General features: G+C 35.2%; 2 protein-coding genes and 1 long non-coding RNA gene across 8 annotated transcripts in view; all 3 read left to right on the forward strand.

Annotated features, from left to right (window-relative positions):
* Positions 1 to 5,031, forward strand: part of DWA1 (DWD (DDB1-binding WD40 protein) hypersensitive to ABA 1) — a 28,339-nt gene extending 23,308 nt beyond the window's left edge. For all 4 annotated transcript variants that reach the window (XM_088207457.1, XM_088207456.1, XM_088207458.1 and 1 more), the window contains one exon: positions 4,730 to 5,031. In XM_088207457.1, coding sequence (XP_088063583.1) covers positions 4,730 to 4,824 — 95 coding nt within the window. In that variant the 3' untranslated portion in view covers positions 4,825 to 5,031. The remainder of the gene's footprint in view (positions 1 to 4,729) is intronic.
* On the forward strand, positions 4,813 to 8,624 carry LOC148252984 (eukaryotic initiation factor 4A-8-like). 3 transcript variants are annotated; one of them, XM_088207454.1, is made up of 6 exons: positions 4,813 to 4,863; positions 4,936 to 5,026; positions 6,641 to 6,710; positions 6,906 to 7,012; positions 7,235 to 7,665; positions 7,817 to 8,624. In XM_088207454.1, the coding sequence occupies exons 2-6, from the start codon at positions 4,960 to 4,962 to the stop codon at positions 8,450 to 8,452; spliced, it is 1,311 nt and encodes a 436-aa protein (XP_088063580.1). In that variant the 5' UTR covers positions 4,813 to 4,863; positions 4,936 to 4,959; the 3' UTR covers positions 8,453 to 8,624. The 3 variants fall into 3 exon arrangements, with proteins under 3 accessions (XP_088063580.1, XP_088063579.1, XP_088063581.1); XM_088207453.1 differs by lacking the exon at positions 4,813 to 4,863 and having other exon boundaries at positions 4,884 to 5,026; XM_088207455.1 differs by lacking the exons at positions 4,813 to 4,863; positions 4,936 to 5,026 and adding an exon at positions 5,732 to 5,892.
* Positions 8,625 to 8,943: 319 nt separating this feature from the next.
* LOC148252985 (uncharacterized) lies at positions 8,944 to 11,830 on the forward strand. Its single transcript, XR_015813112.1, has 2 exons — positions 8,944 to 9,480; positions 11,443 to 11,830. It is a non-coding gene; the product is annotated as an uncharacterized LOC148252985 (long non-coding RNA).
* Positions 11,831 to 25,179: the final 13,349 nt, after the last annotated feature.

The raw sequence follows: 25,179 nt of genomic DNA on the forward strand, positions 1-25,179 counted from the left end.
ATCTGAAATGTTAGGCGCCCCTTCCACTTTTGGTGTGAGGACTAAGAAGGAGAGGTTTAAAGATTGACAAAAGATCCAGATTCAGGAAACTCCTTAAAAAGCCCAAGAATATCTTCTTTTGTTACGTGCCAAGGTTGTTGTAGAGAAAACTATGTTGAACCTATCAAGACTAGGGGATTTATCCTATCTACACGGCATGAGTTCCTTAAGAATCTCCTCCTTAGTGAACTATCTTTCAGGTACTGCCTGGCTTTATTCATCCAAAGATGTGAAGCTCAAACCATCTAGCTTGGACCTCCAGCTAAACTCCTCATGATATAACCTGCAAAACTTTTCCTCAGTTGCTAATTACCTTTCACTAGTTGACATCTATCTCGATCTCCTCCACATAATTGATCATCTTATGGTGATTTGCGGTGCAGTGGAAGAATTTCATGTTTATAACCTCCTCCCTAATTCATTTGGCGCTCAATTTTTGTCTCCAAGAGATCCTTCATTTGTAATCTATTTGCCAATTCAAATTTTCTATATGTCTTTTGAGCCAAGTCTTGGGTTAATAGACCACCCTCCTCCATCCTATCAGGGGTCTCAATATCTTGTAGTAAAGATTGAGTGATCATACCTTTATTTCCTCCTACTTCCATCACTTCTTAATTTCAGCCTTTACCACCTTCATCTTCTGAGCCATTCTAAAGCTAGTCTTACCATCTACCCTTGCCCCTCTCCGTCATTCCTTTATCTTGTCATAAAAAATATTAATTTTTAACTGTTTGTCTTCAAACCTGAAGGGGCAAGGACCCTATTTAATCCCATCAGGGACTAGGCAATTGGGGAAATGGTCAGAGAGTGCGCTGTAAAAGTTTTTGGCATATGCTTGTTGATTGTAATTGATAGGAAAATGAGACCAAAAACCTATCAATTCTGGAACAAGGCGGGTTGATTCTTTGATTGGATCATGTCCACTTACCTCCCATGAGGGGTAAATCCAATAGTTCAATCATGTCTAGAGTCTCCTTGAAGTGTCAGCACAAATCCTCGAGAAATGCTATCTGGATCTCTCGTCTTCTCAAAGTTATGTTAAAATCTCATCCAATAATCTACAGAAACTCCTATTTTTGCTTATAGTCATTCAAATTCTTCCACAATATACCCCTCTCTCCTCCTTCAACTCTGCTGTACACACCAGTAAACACCTCCATCCATTTCTACAATCCTTGAAGAGGCATGAAATAGAGCATCCCCCAACAAAACATCCTCACAATAAAGAATCCTTTCATTCCAAAGAACCAGAATCTCTCCAGAAGTCCCCCTTGCAGGTAGATCCTTCCCTTAGTCTTCCAAAGGGCATGGACAATCCCACTTGAGATGGATTCCATCGTAGATTCCTGAAGGCATATTAGATCAGGTTTCCATCTATTCATGCAACTCCTTATCATCTGTGGCTTCTTGTGATCGTTTATTCCTCTAATATTCTAAGAGATGATACAACCGAACATAGTTTAACTATCACCAATAACCACATTTCCCTTCTTTATTTCCCTTTCTTGAGCTGTCATATTGTGATCGTTTATTCCTCTAATATTCTAAGAGATGATACAACTAAAAATAGTTTAACTATCCTCAATAATCACATTTCCCTTTCTTTATCTCCCTTCCTTGAGCTGTCATAATTTATACCTGCTTACAATCTTCTTAACTCTTTAGGACCCTCCACCTCTTGTTTATTTTTTACTTTTGATTTTAACCTCTCCACTCTCACCCGCTCATTCTTTCTTTTCTCTATTTGTAAAGAGCATCGTGGCATGTTCTTCTAAACTGTCAAACATAACACTAAGCATGCTATTAATCTGCTTGATATTCTGGAAAACCCATTTAGAGTTTTCTTCCTCAATCAGATCCCTTATCTTCTCCCCCATCTCAACATCTACTGTCACCTCTCCCCTCTGCATCACCGCTCTATTGTCCTGCCAAGGCCTTTCAACAGCCACGTGGCACGCCACTAGAATCCCTGCAAGTGGCTGGGTGGATCCCCTTCATCCTTCTTGGCCTTTTGACGCTCACTCGAAAAGATTTCACCACCTCCTTACACGTTCCTATCTCTTCTCGAGCACCGATAGACTCCTCTCCTCTGTTAGCCTCTCCATCTTCAGAATCTGTTTCCAAATTTGTCGTCTCAGCTGTGCAGGACTTCTCTCAATCTCCCTTGATGTGCAACACGAGTTTCCACTTCTCATTCCAGGTCATGGGTCTCCAAGCATGAATGGACTCGGACCTAATCTTTCTAACCCGTTGCCCCCAAATCAGCCTATTTGATCCATTTTCCTTTTTCAACCCATGTGAATCGAGTAATCAACCTAGCTTTCTGCTTAAAATTAGGCTCTTCAACCCGAGGCCCGTTCATGCCCCAAACATACTCAAAACAACACCATATCCCTGCATTTTAGAGGAAACCAAAATTTGTTATTTTGAATTTTAAATTTGACTCGACCCATCTTGAAATCGGGTCTTGTCTTCCCTACTTGACTCCCTTGTTGAGGGCTATCTTTCACTGTATTGACAAAACTTCCCTCTCTCATCACCTCCAGTGTGACCCTCAACTCTGTTCTGCAATTTGGACAACATAGCATAAGAGGCGGATTTTTTGGACCTTCTTCCGGGCTATGCAAATGCTTTTGGACAATGTTTCGACTTCCCTTTCTGGGTGCTTGACATTTCCTCCCCATCGTTCTGAACAATGCTACAATCATTCTCCATCATCCATGGGTTTGTGGGCCTTCTGGAATAAAAATGCACTTAACTACCTCCCATTTCTCTTCTATGACGACTAGAAACCCTCCCTTCTTGTTATCTTCCCATGGCCAACCATAAATTGTGACTCTTTCCAGCTTATTTCGGCTCCAAGCCTTTCTGCCTCTGGTCCAATGGAACTATTGCAGGGCTCAAAGCAACCATTTAACTTCATCTTCCCAGAAAGTAATCGAGACCCTGCAACTCCTCCCATTTTTGCTCACTCTTATCTCATTTGCCTTCTTCCTTTCACAAACAACATCGAACGATTTATTCTCGATGACTGCGTCCCTAAAGGAGGCTACATGGCCGTGCAGATAAGTTCATCTGGTTTGTGCAGACCAAAATAAAAATATAGTCAAAACAAAACCAATGTTACTGTAACAGTCGTCACCGTTGCACGCCACAGTTCCTCTCTCTACCTCCCTTAAAGCACCAGAAGCCTTGATTGTGGATGCTGCTTGTTGAATGAAAACCAAAGATTGTGGCTTTTGCAGATAAGTCTTTCTCATAAACTCTCAGTCTAACTCGTAATCACTGATTCCTCCCTGTTGGTCTCAAAGCTCGGTTTCTCTCTCCTTTTGTCCTCAGGTTTTTCTCTGATTTGTCCAGGAAAACCTCCCTTTCTCTCCAGAAAAGCTCCCCAAAGTGCTCTTCACCCCTGATTTTTCTTTCCCCAAGTCGCGCAATCTCTCCCCAGACCTCTCGGAAATCTCCCAAAAATCTCCTCAAAACTTTCCCTCCCTAAAGGTGCAACTGATGCCCATTCTTACATGTGCATCTTATCGTCCTTCCCCTGCAACGATTATGGTGCACAAGCCGTTCTTTGTCTGTCTTTGTGTTCCCTTTACATGAAGCTGCATCTCTCTCTCTCTCTCTCTCTCTCTTGCTGCATCTCTCTCGCTGATCTCTCTCTCTCTCTCTCTCTCTTTCTCTCTCGCCCTCTCACATGGTTGTCTTCTCCACTCTTTACTGAATCGTAGCAACTGGAATCTACTCCAAAACTTTACTCCCTTATGTTGGTTTAAAACGTTAATATATTAGAAATTTGTTAAAGTTTTGGAATGAGAATAGAACATTAATGATCCTTTGGATTCAACTCCTATTTCATTCCTAACTAATGCTAACATTTATGTTACGTATGTTATAATTCCTACATAATTATTTTTTACTCAATTTCTAGTTCTAGTTCTCATTTAATCTTAATATGCATCTAAGAAAATATGTCTCAGAAAATAATTTGTTTTGTTTGAGTTACTATACTGGAATTTTCTTGCTGCAAATTCAACTGTTATCTTGATGATATGAATCAAAGTCCCGCCATCAAGAAATTTAAGATAGGACGATAGTTAGTTAAACGTAAAAATTTATGTTCTAAGTTTTTCATAGTAAGACTAATATAAAAGATAAAGTAGGAATTTGCTAGAAATTGAATGGGAATAGAATCAAAGGAAACTTTATTTTTTTTTTATGTAGTTTTCATATCTAGAAAATAACACAGATTTCTCTGAATCACTTCTGCTTATAGGAGGGACTTTAAGTTCCTAATTTGGTAGGAATTGGAATTCGATCCCAGCATTCAGAGTAGAATTAAGGTAGTTCAAATGTCAAATTATTCTATTGTTCTATGTATTCAGACTAATGTGAAAATTAAGTGATCTAATTAGCTCAAAATGAAATAGGAATCAATGAATGGGGTAGAAGTAAAGTAGGATCTAGTTGCATTTTTAATTCTAATTTAGGTAGATTTTGGAATCCTATCTATACAATGAAATTCATTACCATAAAATTCAATATAGAAGTGGAACTGGTTCAATTATAAATTCTCAGTTTTTGGTATGTTCAGAAAAATATTATAGGAATGTTACCTGGAACTGACTATTCAAAATTTCTGCTCATTTGGGCTTAAATTTAATATGTTGTTGAAACCTTCTTTTCTCAGGTGATAGCAGTGGGAGGCTATGGAGGTCTTGTAGATGTGATTTCTCAGTTTGGAAGCCATTTGTGCACATTTTGCTGTCAAAACATGTAGAGTGAAAGTCCTTGTTTATAGCATCTGAAAGGAAGAAATTAGAAGTCAGTGGTAAAGCGTGTTTGGCAAAACACTTTTTTCTTGTAGTTGCATAACTAATATCCTAATCTTTTCAGATTTGCACCAGTGAGGGACGAAAAATGGGTGTTAATCCGTTGTCATATACAAAGCTGCATTTATTTTTTGGTTATGAAGCTTTGAACCTTGGTACATCTACACCTCCACCTCCACCTCCACCTCCACCTTGTCTGTTATTAACAATAAACTTTATTTTTGAAATTCATTTAGAAATTTTGATAAACCCATTAATTAAAAAATTATCCTTGTACTTTTACTTATTATATCAAATCGTATCTTACAATATCAATTGTGCCAACGTGCAATTAAATAATTTTTTGTTTGAAATTACTGTCTAACTTAACAGAGGTATTACGTGTGTGAATTGCAAGTGTAAAGAACGTTTCAGTCAAACTATCTACTTTCTACATTTGATTACAGCTGACAAGATGATTTTTTATTCGAAAAAGGTTTTCGCAATATTGTTATTTGACTTCTTCTTCAAACACTCTTTTTAAGGGACTTTGAGATTTTGACGTGTATTTTGTTATTTATAAGATTCAATTCTAAAATCAAAGAGCGGAGTTTTTATAAAAATATTTTTATAGCAAGCTATGATGTTGTTAATGAAATAGAGAAAGAACAGATACATTCAACATTATGGTGAAGAGAAAAAAAAAATTCATGCATAAAAAATATCTATTTATATGCATGTATTAATTTATTTTTTAAAATTAATATTGAAATAATTAATTGTCAATATTCGTTATGACACGACGGTCAAATTCGTAAGTTCGTGTAGAGTTGAACCTTGAAAAACGACAACGTATGGTTCGATGTATATAACCCTCAACCCTCACTTGTCTCCCTCTTCATCTCCCTCTCTTGTTCCTGAAAAAACCTCGTTCCTCAACTCCGCGGCGTAGATCCGAGGAGTTTGGGAAATACCCTTAACCAAAAGCGTCACTTCAGTTAATCTTTATTCATCGTCTATTTCCTACCACCATTGTCATCAGGTCTGTCTTTGTCCTTTGATCAGACGCTTCCTATCTGTTCTTCTTAATGTTGCTCATTTTTGTATGCGCTTTATTTTTGGAATATTTTTTTTTCACGACTTATTTTGTTTTTCCGGTTTTTGTTTGTTGTTCTACATGTATGTTTTTGTTTTTCCGGTTTTTGTTTGTTGTTCTACATATATGTTTTTCGTTTTGATTTGTCTTTTGTATTTCGCTTTATGGTTACTGATTTGACATTTGCGGATTTTCATGAGTTCTATTTGATTGTTTCTAGTTCTCTCTCTCTCTCTCTCTCTCTATATATATATATATATAAATTTATTTTTCTTTTTATGCATTGTTCTTCTTTTTATTAATATATATATTGGTAAGCATGTATTTTAGATTAAAACTAGTGCTGAATATTTGTGGGCTCTACGATTTACCTTCAGTAGTAGCTTTTGAAGGTTCTTTTGTCTCCCTTTCTTGTCCTTGATTCCGAAGAGTCATTCCACATGTTCTAACTTCAATATTGAGAAGTTCTTTTATTCATCCCTATTCTCGGAATATGTGTTTTTGGGCAATCCTTGTTAAAGAGATTAGCTTTAGTCAATGTAATGAACAAGATGCATTTAAAAGAATAAAATAGTTACCACTAAAACTTATTTGCTTTCTAGTGCTTGCTTTCCCTTTGCATATGTTGCCATGTTGAAATTGGATGTTTTGGTTGTCCATCTCTTTTTGTTAAATAATTTGTTCTGCTATGCAGTCATGGCGGGACTAGCACCAGAGGGATCACAGTTTGATGCTCGTCAATATGATTCCAAGATGAATGACTTGTAAGTTCCCTTTCCGTGCATCCCTTGTATCTCTAGTTCCTAGCTTCAATTCATGTGGAAGGATGTTATGGCTCTTTTTTTTCAAAGGAAAAAAACTATGATTATTTTGTTTTCTTTCCTGAACTTCAAATGTTAATTGCTGTATTAGTTGTAAGACAGATGCTAATAGGTGGTTTGATAAATTGGTGTAAACAGACTTTCAGCTGATGGTCAGGATTTCTGGACTAGTTATGATGAGGTGTATGACACTTTTGACTCCATGGGTCTGCAAGAGAATCTTCTGAGGGGAATTTATGCATATGGTAGGCTAATTGAACTTCTATAAGTACAACTAGTTTTTCAAGCTGTATTTGCTTTGCGGTATTTAACTAATCATTCTGCATTATGAGAATTATTTCTCCAGCTTCCCCCATTTGTGAGTTTTAATGGTTCACCTGTTCCCTGTCACAAATGTGCCCCATTTGAGTTGTTGCTGTTTTTGGAAACAGTTGTACGGAAGTTGCTGACAAACATATTGTTTGTAGGTTTTGAAAAGCCCTCGGCAATTCAACAAAGGGGAATTGTTCCGTTCTGCAAAGGACTTGATGTGATTCAACAGGCCCAGTCTGGAACAGGGAAGACTGCCACTTTCTGTTCCGGAGTACTTCAACAACTTGATTATGGTTTGGTGGAGTGCCAGGCATTGGTCCTAGCTCCAACGCGTGAGCTGGCTCAACAGATTGAGAAAGTTATGAGAGCATTGGGAGACTACCTTGGTGTTCGGGTGCATGCTTGTGTTGGTGGGACTAGTGTTCGTGAAGACCAACGGATTTTGTCCAGCGGGGTTCACGTTGTTGTTGGCACGCCTGGTCGTGTCTTCGACATGCTAAAGAGGCAGTCACTTCGAGCAGATTACATAAAAATGTTTGTGTTGGATGAGGCAGATGAAATGCTATCACGTGGTTTCAAAGATCAGGTATTCTTTTTCATTTTTGTCAGATATACTGATCAAAATGCAATCTCTCTTTATCATTGTAATTATGTTTGTTCCGGAGGAGGTATTTTTGGTTTGGCACATAATTTTATATGGTTTTGACAGTTGTAATTCTGACTTGTTTTCGTTTCAGATATATGATATTTTCCAGCTTTTGCCAGCAAAAATTCAGGTAGGAGTATTCTCTGCTACCATGCCACCAGAGGCCCTTGAGATCACCAGGAAGTTCATGAACAAACCTGTGAGGATTCTTGTGAAGCGAGATGAACTCACATTGGAGGGTATAAAGCAGTTCTACGTGAATGTTGAGAAGGAGGAGTGGAAGCTGGAGATACTCTGTGATCTCTACGAGACCTTAGCAATAACACAAAGTGTCATATTCGTGAACACCCGAAGGAAGGTTGACTGGCTGACTGACAAAATGCGTGCTGCAGATCATACAGTCTCGGCAACCCATGGTGACATGGACCAGAACACACGAGACATAATCATGCGTGAGTTCAGGTCTGGATCGTCCCGTGTTCTGATTACCACAGATCTTTTGGCTCGTGGTATTGATGTTCAGCAAGTGTCGCTTGTTATAAATTACGACCTACCTACACAGCCTGAGAACTATCTTCATCGGATTGGGCGCAGTGGTAGGTTTGGAAGGAAGGGAGTTGCTATTAATTTTGTGACTTTGGATGAAGAGAGAATGCTGGGTGACATCCAGAAGTTCTATAACGTGGTTATTGAGGAGTTGCCTTCAAATGTTGCTGATCTCCTCTGAATGAGCATTTTGGTTTCCATCATTAGTATAGAAAGTGGGAATTTTGTTGTTCGTTTTTTGTTTCCTTTATGTATTTTAAGTCTTGTTTGTTTGGTCTAATATCTTAAATTTTATATGTTTTGGATATCCAACATTTTATCATTAAATTATATTAGCACTTGCATTTTCCCAACAGGAATTCTTTCAACAGCGTATGCTTTGGAAAACAACTGTAATTATGATAATAATATTATTATATTTAATCCGATAAAGGGTTCAAAGGAATTTATAATAGATTGTAAATGATCATAATTTTTGTTATTAATAATATCTGTTTTAAAATATATGTATTAAGTGTAATAATATATAAAATTGTATAATTATTCGAAAAAATCTCTTGCCATTGAAATTATTTTATAAATTCTTCTTTCAAATTTAAAAAATTCTTTGTAACATTTTGGGACCTCAAAATAGTGTAAAGAAATAATAGATAAATAAATAAAGCAATATAACTCAGTGTTAAACCGAAACCCGAATATGAATTACAATTACAAGTAATGGAAATTAAACAGAAAGAATTTACTGAGAATAATGAGAGTGTTCAGTAAAGATATCAAAAGAAGGGACTTCAACGAGAGGGAATAATCAGAAATATGGCAGAATTTGAAATCCCAAAAAGCAAACATGTCAGCAAGTCATTGAGTTAGGGAGCCAATCAGATTCTGCCACGCGAGCTGGTGATGTTAGAACACGTGGTTCTGACTAGGCACCTCGAATGGTGCAGATTAATATATCCCACAATGGACGGCTGGTATGACACAAACTTTGTCAATGATTGCGATTTATCTGAACCTAGAATAAAAGAGGAGGCGAGCTGCATTGAGAAAGGCAGAGAGGTAGTGAGAGCAGGGAAGTCGACCGAAGAGGGAACGGGCAGAACGATTAGTCAAGGACTAGAAAGAGGAATTTTCATTGGAAATCAACAGAGACGAGGAGGGTCAGGAGGAAGATTGCTACTGTAAGCGAACATCCCATTTTGGAAGCAAGAGGTAAGACAAATTTGAATTCCAAACCTCGAATTTGAGATTCGTACATTCAATTCTTGTAATGGACGTGATGTATGTTTCACCATAAGTTAAAGAAAACCAAATAATGTAGTGTTCTAGTGGTAGGGGAGAGATCGGGCATATCAATGGGCAAAAGCGATAAATTGGTAAACCCTAAATAAATCGAAGACTGAATTGGTGTGGGTTAGGAGTTTGCCGTTACAAGTTGAATTGATCGTAGCTTGATCCAGATCAATAGAATCAGGATGAGAGAGTGATAAGAAAAGGACAGGGAGGTTGAAGAGAATAGAGGTCGAGAGGATTAGGAATGCTGGTTAGAGTTAAAAGAATTCTAAACTGGTGAAAGTAAGTTGAGGGTGAGGGAGCAGAAATAAACAAATAGGAGAGTGCACACAATTAATGATAGATCAGAGAAGTCAGGTAGAGGAAAGAGGAATACCCAGGAGAATTGTGGGGGTTTCGTGTGAGAGATCTATGTGGGAATTGCTAAACGGTCAGGTAAAACTAAGATAAGAGGAAGAAAAGAGGAAGAGTTGAAGTGGAAGCTATGCAGAAACTGATTTAGGCTTGACTGGGGAGTTTGTGAGAATGAAAAATGCAGATAGCAGGGAAATGGGAGACTGCTCTTCTGACAGTGAGGGCAAAGAATAAAAGAATAGCAAAGGGTTTAGCATAGTGGATAGGAAACAGATAGAAGAATTGGGAGACTTGCTCTTTAGCAGTGAGGAAAAGAAAGGAGAGAACAGGAAATTAAGGAGATAGAATAGAGGGGCATTCTGAGGGTATAAGTAGGGAAAGGGAAAACTAAAACTTGGAGAGGATAGTTCATGTTTCTGTCGGGTTGAGCTGATGTGTGTGTGTGAGTGGCACCTTGTGGTCGTAGGGTGCATAATAATTATGTGCATAACATGTAAAATTCTGTATTATCCTATTTTTCATTTTTATTGTTGAACTGTGCGCTCTAGTGGAAGCAGCATGTGTGGCCCGCTGTTGGGTCGTGTGGTGTATATGTCAAGGGAAGAACGACCGAGCAGATCGCCCTAGGATGGCTGTGCAGTATTGATCTCAGTTTGGGTTGTCTGTCATCTATCTGGAAATGCATGGGTGTCTGTCAAAGTTTGTTGTGTGTGCAGTGTTAATTCCAGGAGGGGAGTGGCTATGTGTAATTTCCATGGGTGATCAGGTATGGACAGAGATACAATATTCACATCTGGTGGCAGTGGAGAGTGCATTCTGGAAAGAAAATTACAAGGCAGGCAGTGGCTATCTTGAGAGATTGGGCTCTGTGTGGGAGTGAGTGAGCAGTGTTAACAACTTGGAATAGAGGAATTCTGGAACATAAATAGGAGTAAATGAAAAAGGGTAATAGGGGTGTGAGGGCTCTGCAAAAATGTGAATAGAGGATTGTGATGAGGATAATCCGAATATGGGTGTTACTGATTTCAATTCTTTGTTTTCGATTGCTAAATTTGATTTACTGGGCATGTGTAATTCATTACTGTTTTTATTACACATCTGGTGAAGTAGGAACAGGAACAAGATTTACAGGGAACAGATCCTAATACATAGAGATCACGAAAATGCCGGATGCAGTAATGCAAGATTTAATATATTCACACACACACAAAACTGGCTGGTATACTTATGGTACGGATATTTTCTTTTCTTTACGGCTAACACAAAAACATGAAGGTTGAACTTTGCATGTGAATGGTTTATATACATATAAATATAAATAGATGTATGGCTAAACATACCTTGGAATGAGAATACTTGTTGATTTATGTTTGGTGGTGTTACTCTATGAGATATATTACCGGAAAGTAGGAATGAGTGCCGGTCGTCACAATTAGTATCAGAATAAAGTCCTAGGACCTAATTTTATGCGATAAATTTGTGGATTATCTTTGCTTGAAAAGACTAACATGATCGACTAGAATGCAGGAAAACATGAAAGAACAATGAAGAGATACAGAGGGCGCCCTTGATGGGGATCCACTCTAGCTCCTCAAGATCCACCGACGACTTTTAGAGGCCACCCTCATTCCACCAAGTGCCACTCTCTGCCTTTCAAAGACCACTCCTTTATCAGCTAGTGCCACCTACCACTCATCCAGGACCACCCTCCACACCACACCATCCTCTATGCCACAGGTGCTGCTCCCGGGGCAACCAGGTACTAATTAAGATGACTTCAACAAATTGTATCGAGTCGTTGAGAGCCTAGCTAATGCAGAACCCAAGATCAATGTTGTAATCCAGAATTTAGACAATGTTCATTAAGGCACCAAAGACTTAAATTCTATAACAACTCTTCCTACTTTACCTGCTATTAATAGAGTGATATGAACTAAGACCATTGTGAAATTAAAAGAGTATGAATAGGAAAAAATGCTACAAGAGATATTTTGATAAGTTGATCCAACTCTTTACTCAACAAAAATGATAAAAACACCTTACCAGTTGAAAGAAATTTTATAATTTTATTGATTGAAACTTGAATAATTATAATTAAAAATTGAAGGTCTATTTATAGAGTAGGCCATGTGCCATACAAGGAAAAATAGATTTCCTCAATTAATTATAAAAAATTATATAGGAAATTAAATATAAACTTAAATGAAAAATACAAAGAATTAAGAGGATTCTAATTAAAATAAGGTAGATATGATCTGCCATCTTTTAAATGGGAAAGATCTTAATTAATTATGGAGATGATTGAGGGAAGAATTAAGAAAGATTTTGACCAATTTAGGAAATGATTAATTGCTTTCATAATCTCCCCAAAATCCATGAGATCAATCTCCCATTAAGACACGAGATTTGATATCCTCTTTTTGATTTCTTATGCAATTTAGGAAGAAAATCCCCCCCTTGGCTGACTCTCTCTTTAAGAAAGAAGATTGTTGGTAGGTTTCGGAGAAGAAATCCCTTATGGGATCTTCCTTTTCCACTTGGATTGAGGTGTATGTATCATCATGCCCTTGGATTGATGAACTTTCTTCTTTTGTTGGACTTCTTTTAATGATTCAAACCCATCCCCCTTATTGACCCATTTTTGGATGAAGAGTTGAAAAACTTGTTATAATCTTTTTTACTTTCCTTTTTGTAATGGGTCCACTTAATATTATAATATTTTCATGGTTCATGCTCACATTACTAGTAGTGATGGTCCAAGAGAGAGAGATGCGACTAGAGCCACCTTATTTTCAACATCATTGTACAAGTCATGATGGAGTTGACACCAGTAATATTGAAAAGTTCAAGAGACTCAATCTCCCTGCATTCAATAAGGGTTTCGATCCGTTGTTGGCGGAGTACTGGATCAAAGAAACTGAGAAACTGTTTGGAAGTGGAATTCTCGAATCTCTGTCAAGGGAGACTATTAGTGGTGGAATATGTAGAAAAGTTCATAGACTTGAGACGCTTCGACCCTAATGTGATGATGAACAAACTGAAGAAAGGCCGAAGATTCGAGAAATGATTGAGAACAGAACTGTATCATCAGGTAACTATGTTTGCTCTATCAACTTATCAAGCAATGCTAGAGAAGATTCAGTTGGTAGAGACATTGTACAGAGAGCACGCTGAGTATAGGAAAGGGTTTCCTAGCCACAAGAGACCACAATCATTGCCTAGCCACAAGAGACCACAATCATTGCCTAGCCAACTCGACAAATAATAGAAGACAGTTCAGAATCTAGCTCTGAGTCATCAGACCTCTGTGAAGAATCCATATTATACTCGCTGTCGTAGGAGCCATGGGGACCGCCCATGCACTATTCCTAGTCGTGGATGTTACAAGTGTGGCAACACCCAATATTTTGTGAGCAACTATCTAAAACTTAGACAGTTGAGAGACCCATGGTCCAAGGCAGAGTATTCGCCATTACAGCCCAAGATGCGTAGGCAACACTAGACATTATACAAGATACGCTTTCTACCTCTAACTATCATGCTAGAGTTTTAATTGATCAATGAGCTATACATTTGTTTACTTCACACACATTTATATCTAGTTTAACCAGCCTCACTAGATTGTATGTTAATGGTATCTACACCGACAAGCGACGCGTTATGTATTGATGTAATATATAAATTATGTGTGGTAAAAATTACGGGTAGGGAATTAGAGGTAGACCTGATACTATTAGATATTAGAGATTTTGACGTAATTTCAGGCGTGAACTGATAGACTGTATATTATGCTAATGTAGACTATTTTAGTGAGGAAGTTGTATTTAAAATTCCCAATAAGGAACCGTTTGCCATTTGATAGCAGGTATGAAAGCATGATTAACATATGAATGTGTATCAGATACTTGAATTGTCCTTAGTATTCTCTATTTCATTTCGTATACATACATGAATTACCCTTATGATTGTTAAATTGTTACTTAATCTCCCTATGCTTGTGGTTTCACAAAGACAAAATTTAGTTTTGTATATCACTTTGTTAGGGAACGAGAATGAAGGAATTGCGCTTCAGGAGATACCTGTGATAAAAGATTTTCCTAATATTTTTCTAGAAGACCTCCTCGGTCTGCCACCACATCAAGAGGTTGAATTCACCATCAAGTTGCAACCTAGAATGCAACCCATCTTGAAAACCCCTTACAGGATGGCAAGGACTGAACTGGAGGAACTAAATAAGCATCTACAAGAATTATTAGACAAGAAATTCATTAGGCTAAGTGTGTTGCTGTGAGGTGTGTCGGTTCTATTTGTAAAGAAAAATGATGAGATAATGTGGATATGTATTGATTACAGGGATCTAAATCAAGTCACAATTAAGAACAAATATTCATTTCCGAGAATAGATGACCTCTTTGATCAGTTGTAAAGAGTTTAAGTATTTTAAAAAATAGACTTATGTTTCAGATGCCATCAATTGAATGGGAACTGTACGAAGCAATGCATCGATTATAGATCAAAGAACAATACAGGGGAGGTATGTGGCCAATATAAGAGCCCAACCGACCCTAATTCAAAGAATCGTAGAAGGCCAAATGGCACATACTGTGTTATAGTCGGTCAGGAAAGATGAAGAGCAAGGAGTGATAGCAGGATTTATTATGCACAACGATGGGTTACTCAGATTCAGGGATAGAGTGTGTATCCCGAATGATAATGAGCTATAGAAAGAGATTCTCAAAGAAGCCCATAACTCATGATTCATTATGCATTCGAGAAGTACAAAAATATACCGGAACTTACGAAAACACTAATAGAATGAAACGAGATATTGTTGAATTTGTATCACAATGTCTGACATTCTAGCGAGTGAAGGCAGAATTTCAAAAGACCTAGGGGTTTGCTGCAACCCTTACTAGTACCGGAATGGAAATGATAACACATCTCTATGGATTTTGGGATAGACTTACCAAAGACCCAATCAAATCATGATAACATTTGGGTGATTATGGATCGACTAACAAAGTCCTCTCACTTTCTTGCCATGAGGATTACTGATTTAGTAGATAAACTGGTCAGATTTCATGGAATCTCCGTCTTAATTGTCTCCGAAAGAGACCCCAGATTTATTTTTAAATTTTGATAAAGTCTCCAACAGGCCACGGGCACAAAATTAAACTTCAGTACAACTTTTCAGCCCCAGATAGATAGGCAAATCAAAAGAACCATTCAGGTATTAGAGGACATGCTACGAATGTACATCATAGATATCAGTGGGAATTGGGATGAGCTGCTACCCCTGATGGAGCTTGCATACAAGAATAGTCACCATGCTAGTACTAGAATGACTCCTTATGAAGCCTTCTATGGTAGGCCTTGCAAGTTACAGATATGTTGGGACAAAGTCGAGAAAAAGAAGATGATTGGACCAGAACTTGTTGACGAAACCACCGCGATGATATTCGTGATCAGGAAAAAGCTTCAGACGGCACAATGTAGATGAAAAGGTTATACAGACAACAAGAGAAGAGATCTCGCCTTTGAGACAAGTGACCATGTGTACCTAAAGGTATCACCAATGAATGGTCTCTTGAGATTCGAAGAGGAAGGAAAACTAAGTCCCCGATTCATAGGGCCCTTTGAAATACTAGAGAGAGTGGGCACGACTTCTTACACGGTAACACTTCCATCAGGATACTCTAGAATTCACAATGTGTTTTACATATCAATGCTATGCAAGTGCCACTCCGACCCATCACATATCATACAAAATGAGTCATTTTCCTAGAAAAAAAACTTGGCGTACGAGGAGAAGCATGTTTGCATACTTGAGCGATAGGAAAAGGCATTAAGGAACTGAAAGATATTGATGGTAAAAGTTATATGGCAACACCATTCTAAAAAAGAGTCGACATAGGAAGGGGAAGACCTAATGAGAGCAAATCACCCATAGGAAGGGGAAGACCTAATGAGAGCAAATCACCCTCAACTATTCGAAGATATGTAACTAAATTTTGGAGACCAATTTTCTTTTAAAAGAAGATGTTGTAACATTTCGAAATCTTAAAATATTTTAAAGGAAATGTAGATGTATGTACGGATAAATAAATAAAGCAATATAACTCAGTGTTAAACTAAAACCCAAATATGAATTATAAATACAAGTAATGAAAATTAAACAGGAAGAATTTACTGAGAATAATGAGAGTGTTCGGTAAAGATTTCAAAAGAAGGAACTTAAATGAGAGGAAATAATCAGAACTGGGGCAGAATTGGAAATTCCCAAAAAGCAAACATGTCAGCAAGTCAATGAGTTGGGGAGTCAATCAGATTCTGCCACACATGCAGGCAATGTCAGAACATGTCGTTAGAGCAAAGAATGGCTCAGATGAAGCCTGGTGGTACTGACTAGGCACCTCGAATGGTGCAGATTAAAATATCCCACAATAGACGACTGGGATGGCACAAAAATTTTCAATGACTGCGATTTATCTGAATCTAGCATAAAAGAGGAGGTGAGCTGCATTGAGAAAGGTAGACAGTGAGTGAGAGCAGGGAAGTTGGCCGAAGAAGGAACGGGTAGTGATTCGCGAAGGACTAAAAGGACAAAGAGACGAGGAGGGTCCGAAGGAGGACTGCTACTACAGGCAAACATCCTACTATTGGAAGCAAGAGGTAAGAAAAAATTGAATTCCAAACCTCGAGTCTGAGACTCGTACATTTGATTCTTGCAATAGATGTGATGTATGTTTCACTAGGAGTTAAAGAAAACCAACTATTGTAGTGTTCTCATGGTAGGGAAGAGGTTGGGCATTTCCATGACCATAAATGATAAATTGGTAAACCCTGGATAAATTGAAGATTGAACTGGTGTAGGCTAGGAGTTTTCCATTACAAGTTGAATAGATCATAGCCTGATCCTGATCAATAGAATCAGGATGAGCGAGTGATAAGAAATGAACAGGGAGGTCGAAGAGAATAGAGGTTGAGAGAATCAGGAATGCTAGTTAGAGTTAGAAGAATTTTAAACTGGTGAAAGTAAGTTGAGGTGAGGGAGCAAAAATAAACAAATAGGAGAGCGCATACAGATAATGATAGATTGAAGGAGTCGAGGGGAGGAAAGAGGAATGCCCAGGAGAATCGTAGGGGTTTTGTGTGAGAGATGTGTGGGAATTGCTAAACTGTCAGGTAAAACCAAGACAGGAGGACGAAAAGAGGAAGAGTCAAAGTGGAAGCTATGCAGAAACTGATTTAGGGTTGATTGGGGAGTTTGTGAAAATGAAACATACAAATAGCAGGAAAATGGGAGACTGCTCTTCAGAAAGTAAGTGCACAGGATAAGAGAACGATAAAGGGTTTAGGATAGTGGACAAAAAACAGAGAAGAATTGAGAGACTTGTTCTTTAGCAATGAGGAAAAGAAAGGAGAGAATAGGAACTAAGGAGATAGAACATAAGGGAATTTTGAGGCTAAAAGTTGTAAAGGGGAAAACTAAAACCTAGATAGGATAATTCATGTTTCTGTCGGGTTGAGTTGATGTGTGTGAGAGTAGCCACCTTGTGGTTGTCGAGTGAATAATAATTTTGTGCATTACATCTAAAATTCTGTATTATCCTATTTGCCATCTTTATTGCTGATCTGTGCTCTAGTGGAAGCAGCATGTGTGGCCTGCTGTTGGTTCATGTGGTGTGTATGTCATTTCAAGGGAAGAACGACAGAGCAAATTGCCCTGGGTGGCCGTGCAGTATTGATCTCAGTAGGGTAGGGGTTGTCTGTCATTTATCTGGAAATGCATGGGTACCTTGCTATGTAGAATATGTGAGTCTTGAATGTATATATGTGCAAATGAGTTTCAAAGTCTGCCGTGTATGCAGTGTTAATTCCAGGAATGGAGTAGCTATGTGTAATTTCCATGGATGGTAAGGTATAGACAGGGATACAATATTCATATGGTGGCAATGGGGAGTGCATTCTGGAAAGAAAACTACATGAAAGGTTGTGGCTATATTGAGAGATTGGGTTATGCGTGGGAGTGAGTTGTGTTAATAGCAATTGATAGTAGAGGAATTCTAGAAGATAAATAGGAGTGAGTGAAAGAGGGTAGCAGGGTTGTGAGAGCTCTGCCGAAATGTGAATTGGGGATTGTGATGAGGATAATCCGAATATGGGTGATACTGATCTCAATTCGTTGGGTTAGAATTCTAAATTTCACTTACTGGAAATTTATAGCTCATTATTGTTTTTATAACAGATCCAGTGAAGCAGGAACAGAAACAAGATTTACAGGGAACATATCCTAATACACAGAGATCATGGAAAAAGTTGGATGCAGTAGTACATGATTTAATATATTCACACAAACACACACAATCGAGCTAGTATACATGCTGTATGAATATTTTCTTTTCCTTACGGCTAAAATACAAAACATGATGGTTGAACTTTACAAGTGAATGGTACCATATGGGGATACATACATTAGATGTGCGGCTGAACATAGCTTGGAATGACAATTACTTCCTGATTTATGTTGGGTGGTGTTACTCTATGGGATATATTACCAAAAAGTAGGAATGAGTTGTTATGGTGCCGTAATTCTTCATAGTGCGGACCGAACTAAAAATTTTCAAAATATCACGTCATATTAAAACTATTTTTTTTATATATTCAAAGGTCAAAAAGTACAAAATTAATCAATTAATTATTTCACTCCTTAAGAAATAAAGGAGAAACGTTACTAAAAGGAAGATCGATGTTGTAATCGTTATTCGGCAACTAATCATAATTATTTTCTCTAGTAATTAATTGAACAGTATATAATAAAATTGAGACGTAACTATCACACTTCTGATGTACTTCTATTTTAATTAATGAAGAAAGCATAATTATACTAAACAAAGAATTCTATTGATGCCTTGTAATTTCTTTCTTTTTGTTTTTGGTTTAAAGCTTAAGCTTAAGCAAGATTTTAGGTTTGGTTTTTTTAAGGGTTTTTTAGAATTTACTTCATATTAGGTAATATCAAAATGTATTATATAACATGTAGCTCATTAATCTTGAAAAATAATTATATTTTAGATACAATTGTAAACATGCTATATAAGATATCTGCTATAAAATTTTGGTGAAAATGTGATAATAATATAATAGAAATCTTCATACATTTTAAATAAAATAAATTATGTTAATTGTTATTCAAAGACGTAACTGGGTTGGGTGTCAAAAAAATAAAAATAAAAAAATAATAATAATAATAAAAGAAACAAAACAGAAAAAAAAAAAGAGAGCTAGAGAAGTACACGCCCCTGGTTGGGAGAAGAAGAAGGAAGGATGATGGCAACCGGAGAAGAAAGAGAAAGAGTCGTGCGGGACTCTGCTCTTCTCCGGCTATAAAGAGAGAGAGAGAGAGAGGTCGCGGCTTACCTGTCGGCGGAAGAGGAGCTGTGCGGACCAGTTCTGTAAGGGCGGCACAACAGAGAGGTGTGATATGCGACCAGATGTGAGAAAGAACGTGCAACGGTGCGTGGCCGGAGAAGACGATCAGCGCGCTGCGGGTCGACACGTGATTTCATGATCTGTGGCTCTTTCCGGCGCGTTTTTCAGCGGATCCGTGCCGGATCAGTATGCGCGACGCATTCTACGGTATTTTTGTCAGTTCGCGGCGGCGAGTGGCGGTTCTGGCGGTGACGCATGGTGGTCCGGCAGTGGCACGTATGACGCAAGTGAGACGTGTGGTGGCACGTGTGGAGATTCCGATGGGTACGCACAATGAGTTTCAAAGCCCGAAAACCTTGAACGCTTTAAATTTAATTAATATCTGCTTATACTTAGGTTGATGGTTCATTTAGACAATGTAGAATGTGATTTACGAGCTAATATGGGTACATTATTGACTGAAGTAAAACACACAGTGAACAGAGTAGATTTCACATTCACAAAATTTTTCAAGAATTAGATTCTAGAACGAAAATAAGGTAAGTGCATAAATATTTACAAATATAGTTTAATCTGTTTAAGAAATTAAAATTATGACGTTTTAATAAAATTAATAATTTTATTATTAAATTATAAATTAGCACATAATTTTGACATAATTTTATTACTGATTTTTGTGTTCTTATTTATATTTATTATTAAAATTAATGATGAATTGTCATTGTTACGGACTGTGACACACCTCGTCGTATAAGGTAATAACCAGAACATATTTTTTTAAATCATATAAACTTCAATTAAGTAAAATAATTTAAATTTATTAATAATAAAAGAGTCGCGGAAGCGTTATATTCCTTAAATATAAAACATAAACATATGTACGAGATTTTAAATTTTCTTACTTATATTATTAAATAAAAATAAGAAATAGTAACCTTAATATCAGAGTTTAGGCTTCAGATATTTTTTATGTATCACCGCTCACTCTGCAGTGGTATCTTCTGTATTTAGAGGGTGATAGGAGGGGTGAAATAAAATATCCCAATAAGTAATATTATGAAATCACAATATAGTACGCTCAATATATAGTTTCTTTACACACAACAGAACATATATCATATAATCTTTTCAAAACATATACGAATCAGAAGATGAAAACACAAATCATAAAACAGATGCATGTTGTATACTTCATCACTATTATGGAGGATCAATCAGTTATAATATATTATGCATAGGCACAGATACTTATCACTAGTTTTCCATGTACCTGAATACGGAACGACATACATTAGTACTTTGAAACACTGCTAACCCCCCAAACACAGAACGGTTAGGGCACGCAGATCAGATTGTTTTTCCATACACTCGAACACAGAATGGTTATGTATACCACACACTTATCACTTCGTCAATACACCTGAACACGAAACGATTATGTACGACTAGAGTGAAGCCTAGTATAATGCAGGTGCTTTCAGATAACTTTTTTCCATAATAAGTGATGCACACATATAAAAATAACATTTTGAAAATACAAAGTGAAATAACATTTATAATAAAATAAAACTTTAATAAATAAATACTTAATAAATACAGAAAACAAATTAAACATGTGCACATTTTTATACTGAAAATACGTAAAATACTTCAAAACTATGTAGGTTATGAATTCATAATATCCACTTACCTTAGGTCCTTACAGTCATAGTCCTATTTTCGGCAGAGTTACAACTTTATTTATGATTTTTTTCTCTAAAAATTCGACAGAGTTTTGAGATGATTTTTAGTCACTTTTTTGACTCAAAAATATTCGACACTATTCTAAAAAACTAATCGCAAAAATCAAAGAGAAACCGAATTTCAAAACTTAAGAAAAAACTTATCTTTCTAATAGTTTATAGCTTCCTTTTGATCGTGAACCTTATTCTTCTTTTCTTTTTTTTTCTCTGCTCTCACAAATTTAGCAGAGTTTTCTCAAGCTTTTTATCTAAAATCTCAAAATGCTCTCAAATATCACACACTTCGTATTCTCTTTTCTTCCTTCACCTATATGCTTCATACTATTTTTCTCTCATTCGGAATGTCTCTTCCTCCATTCTCGTATCCCCTATTTATAGGAATAGGGAGTCACGAGGGAAAGTTTGTCATACTATTTCATCTAAAAGTTGTCACATTTCATCATGTCACTTCACTTAAAAAGTTACCACTTTTCATATGTCGTTTTATCTAAAAGGCCTTTTAACATGCCACTTTATCTAAAAAATTATCACTTTTCACATGATGTTTTATTTAAAAGATATTTTCATATGTTATTTCATTTAAAATGTTACTACTTTTCACATATTACTTCATCTAAAAGTTGTCATTTTTCGTTATATTATTTTGTCTAATAGTTATCACTTTTCATTATATCACTTTATTTAAAATATTTTCACATTTTCTCATGCCTCTTCATGCTTATTCCAGCTATTTCATCCTTATCTATTATTTTTTCATTTGACTCTACACTATGTCTTAACTTAATTATATATTTTCAAACACATATAAAATAAAATTAAATATATCAAATATAAGAAATTAACCTAGAGATATTTTCAAGCTACCACAACTATAATCTTTTTTGTAACTGATTTTGTATATGTATTGGTTCTTATGTGTTAACTGTGAATATGTTAAGTGTATGTAAAAGAGTCTAGGGTGATGAATATTTATAATGTGTGTGTTGTAGGTATAAAAAGTATTAAATCATGAAATTAAAGAATTTATTAGTGAGTTGAAATAAAGAAAGAATATTAAAAGATGTGAAAAATTCATTTAACTGATATCACCGAAGGTGGGAGTGTGTAGCCCTTTGGCGTATAACTGTGTTAAACCCTACCCGTGAATGCAATTTTAGCCAGACACGATGAAATTATAAGTATTGTGAAACTATAAATTATATATTGTGTACTGTGAATTGTGAACTATTAGTTGTGACATATTCACGTGGTAGATGAGATCTTTACTACTCTTGTTAATACTGAAAAAAATTGCATTGCACTATAAAACTATTTTTAATAAGAGATAGACCAATAGGAATGAATGTAAATCATGTATAAAGCTTGTGATGCTGAAATACTAGATTCTGATGTTCATTGAAATGTTTATACTTTACGAAATACTGAATTATGTATTTACTAAACTATTTATGTATTAGATTATGATATTGTGATACTAAATTATTATATTTACTGAATTGTGCATGTCTTCAATTATGATATCGGAATATTGAGTTTCAATGTTTACCAAACTGTTTATGTAGAATCCTGAGAGTATTGAATGAACTGATTTAAAATGTTTGATGACAGAGTTAGGGTGTTGATACTACGTATTTTTCGAATAAGAAAAAAAAATGTATTTTTAATTTTGCTACATTAGTAATTTTATGTTTTTTTACAAATTTGGATAGATTACTCTATTATTTGTTGGCATTTAATGCTTATTAAGCAAATTAAACTCATCCTATTCATTATTCATTTTTTTTTAAAATTAGGATAATCAGAATCCCACTCCTGAACAATGAGAGATCTATTAGAAAATTATTTTATTTTATTTTAATTAGAACAGTACTTAAAATTAATTATTTTTTTTGTAACAAATATTTATTTTAGAATTTAAATAAATCTCATAGATATTAGATATTTTGAGTTAATTATGTAAAAGATGTACATTTATTATTTTAAAATTTATTGCATTAAGTATTTTTATAAATTATTTTATTATTATATGGTGTGTGTATAGTTAGGATTTTGGATGAGATTTTGGACGGTTACAAACGATATCTTGAATATATATTCAATTTTGTTTTAGTATCTTTTTATGAATAAAAGAATTATAAATTGCTAATAAATTTATAAAAAATATTCTATTAAGTCAAAAAGTATCAACAACATATACTACTACACCTGTTACATTAAAATAAAGTATTACTTTGAGGCTAAGTAGTTCTTCATTATCTTCATGAAATCCAAAATGATCAGACAACTATAAGAATACTTATGAATACATTTTATTTATATAAATTTATTTTAAGACCTTTTTTTTATTTATGTGGATTGATAAATATAAAAAATATGTTATTAAATTAAATATTATTAGAAAGATATATTAGTGCACATATTGCAGTAAATTAAGTGCAAATGCGCATTGTCCAATTCAGATCAGAGAACCAGACTGAAATCAGTTTGTTTGATTCAGACACCAATAATAATCCGACTTTCAATCTGCAATTTGTAAAAATATGTTTTTCAGAAAAAGTAAAATATTTATGTATATGATAATTTATATACAAAGTTACTATGTATATATATATATATAAATATATGCAGACTGCAGTTTGTGTGTATATATATTAATTTTTTAAAAATATATAATATAAAAAGCTGTGACAGCAACTGTAAAGTCTGTAATTTGCAGTTGCAATTTGCGTTAATATATAAAAATATTTAGTAATGCTCATTAATTTTTTTTTTTAAGAAAAAAAAACATTGGTCTACACAGTTTTTAACGGCAACGAATCCAACCAAAAAAGAATTTGAATTTTATTTACCAAATTCTTAATTTGTAAGCAAGAACAAAATTTTATTTTTAAAATTATGTATTCAAACAATCAATAATGTTGAAAAACTCTTCAGAAGTTTCGTATTTAAATCATGTATATATATAACAATTATAACAAACTTATATGTATATTTTTTGTTGGTAATTTAATTTTATTATAGTTGGTTAGAGAATAACTTTATAAATTAAACAAATATTTAATATTTGATCGATAGAAAAATATAATTTTTACAATAATCACAAAATAAATTTTCATATCCCAAACTTGTTATACATTAGATTGTTGAAACTAATAATTCTTATTTAATAAATTTTTTTACCTCACATCCCCAATTATTTTTTTTCTTCACACATTTTTGTATTTTTCTTGTGTCTAAAACTACTTATATAAGCAGAAAGATTGTCGTCTTGTCTTCCATTCTTTATTATTTTTAGTTTACATTTTTTCTTTATTGTTGTCGTTCCTCTCTTTACTGTTGTCATTCTTGCATTTTTCCTCTTTTATTTTTTGGTGTTTCACCTTCTCCTACTTTATTGTCAATTAATTCAAGTTCAATTTTTCAACGTTAATTAAGTCAAGTTTAATTTTCTAACATCTTTCTTTAAATTTGATTTAATTAATCTCAACATCTTCTTTAACTTGATAAATATACCTGTTTTAAGTGACTTTTTAAAAATATTTACGATTTGATCTTCAGATGTATAGTACTCGACCACAATCTCTTTATTTTTTACCAAGTCACGTATGTAATGATGTTTGATGTCGATATATTTGCTACGATAATGAAATACTGGATTCTTTGTTAAGACAACAGTTGATTTATTATCACAATAGATTGTCGTTGTACTATCTTGTTGATGTTTTAACTTACTAAGCATCCTTCATAGCCAAACTGTTTGGGTAGTGCAACTTGTAGCTTCTATATATTCTGTTTCTACTATTGAAAGTGTTACTACTTGTTATTTTTTAGAGGACCAAGAAAATGCATTTGAACTAAGATTAAATGGCCATGAGACCCAAAATAACGGAGTTTGATGCACGTTAAATGCAAAAAATTTTAGGGGTGTTATATCCCAAGTCTACTAAATACGTCTTTCTTGGTTACAATGACAAACATAAAAGCTATTTTTGTTATGATTTTGCAGCAAAAAGAATGTGTATTTCTTGTCATGTAACCTTTTTTGAAAATGTGTATTATTTTCTTCTCATTTTACTACAACTCCTATAGT

Source organism: Carica papaya, chromosome 7 (genome assembly GCF_054855325.1).
Source record: "Carica papaya isolate Zhongbai chromosome 7, ASM5485532v1, whole genome shotgun sequence".
In the NCBI taxonomy this organism is placed as follows: domain Eukaryota; kingdom Viridiplantae; phylum Streptophyta; class Magnoliopsida; order Brassicales; family Caricaceae; genus Carica; species Carica papaya.

Coding starts and splice junctions, on each gene's coding strand:
- LOC148252984 (XM_088207454.1), top strand. CDS start 4,960: ATGGGTGTTAATCCGTTGTCATATACAAAGCTGCATTTATTTTTTGGT. Junction 5,027..6,640: donor TTATGAAGCTTTGAACCTTG/GTACATCTACAC, acceptor TCTGCTATGCAG/TCATGGCGGGACTAGCACCA. Junction 7,666..7,816: donor CACGTGGTTTCAAAGATCAG/GTATTCTTTTTC, acceptor TTTTCGTTTCAG/ATATATGATATTTTCCAGCT.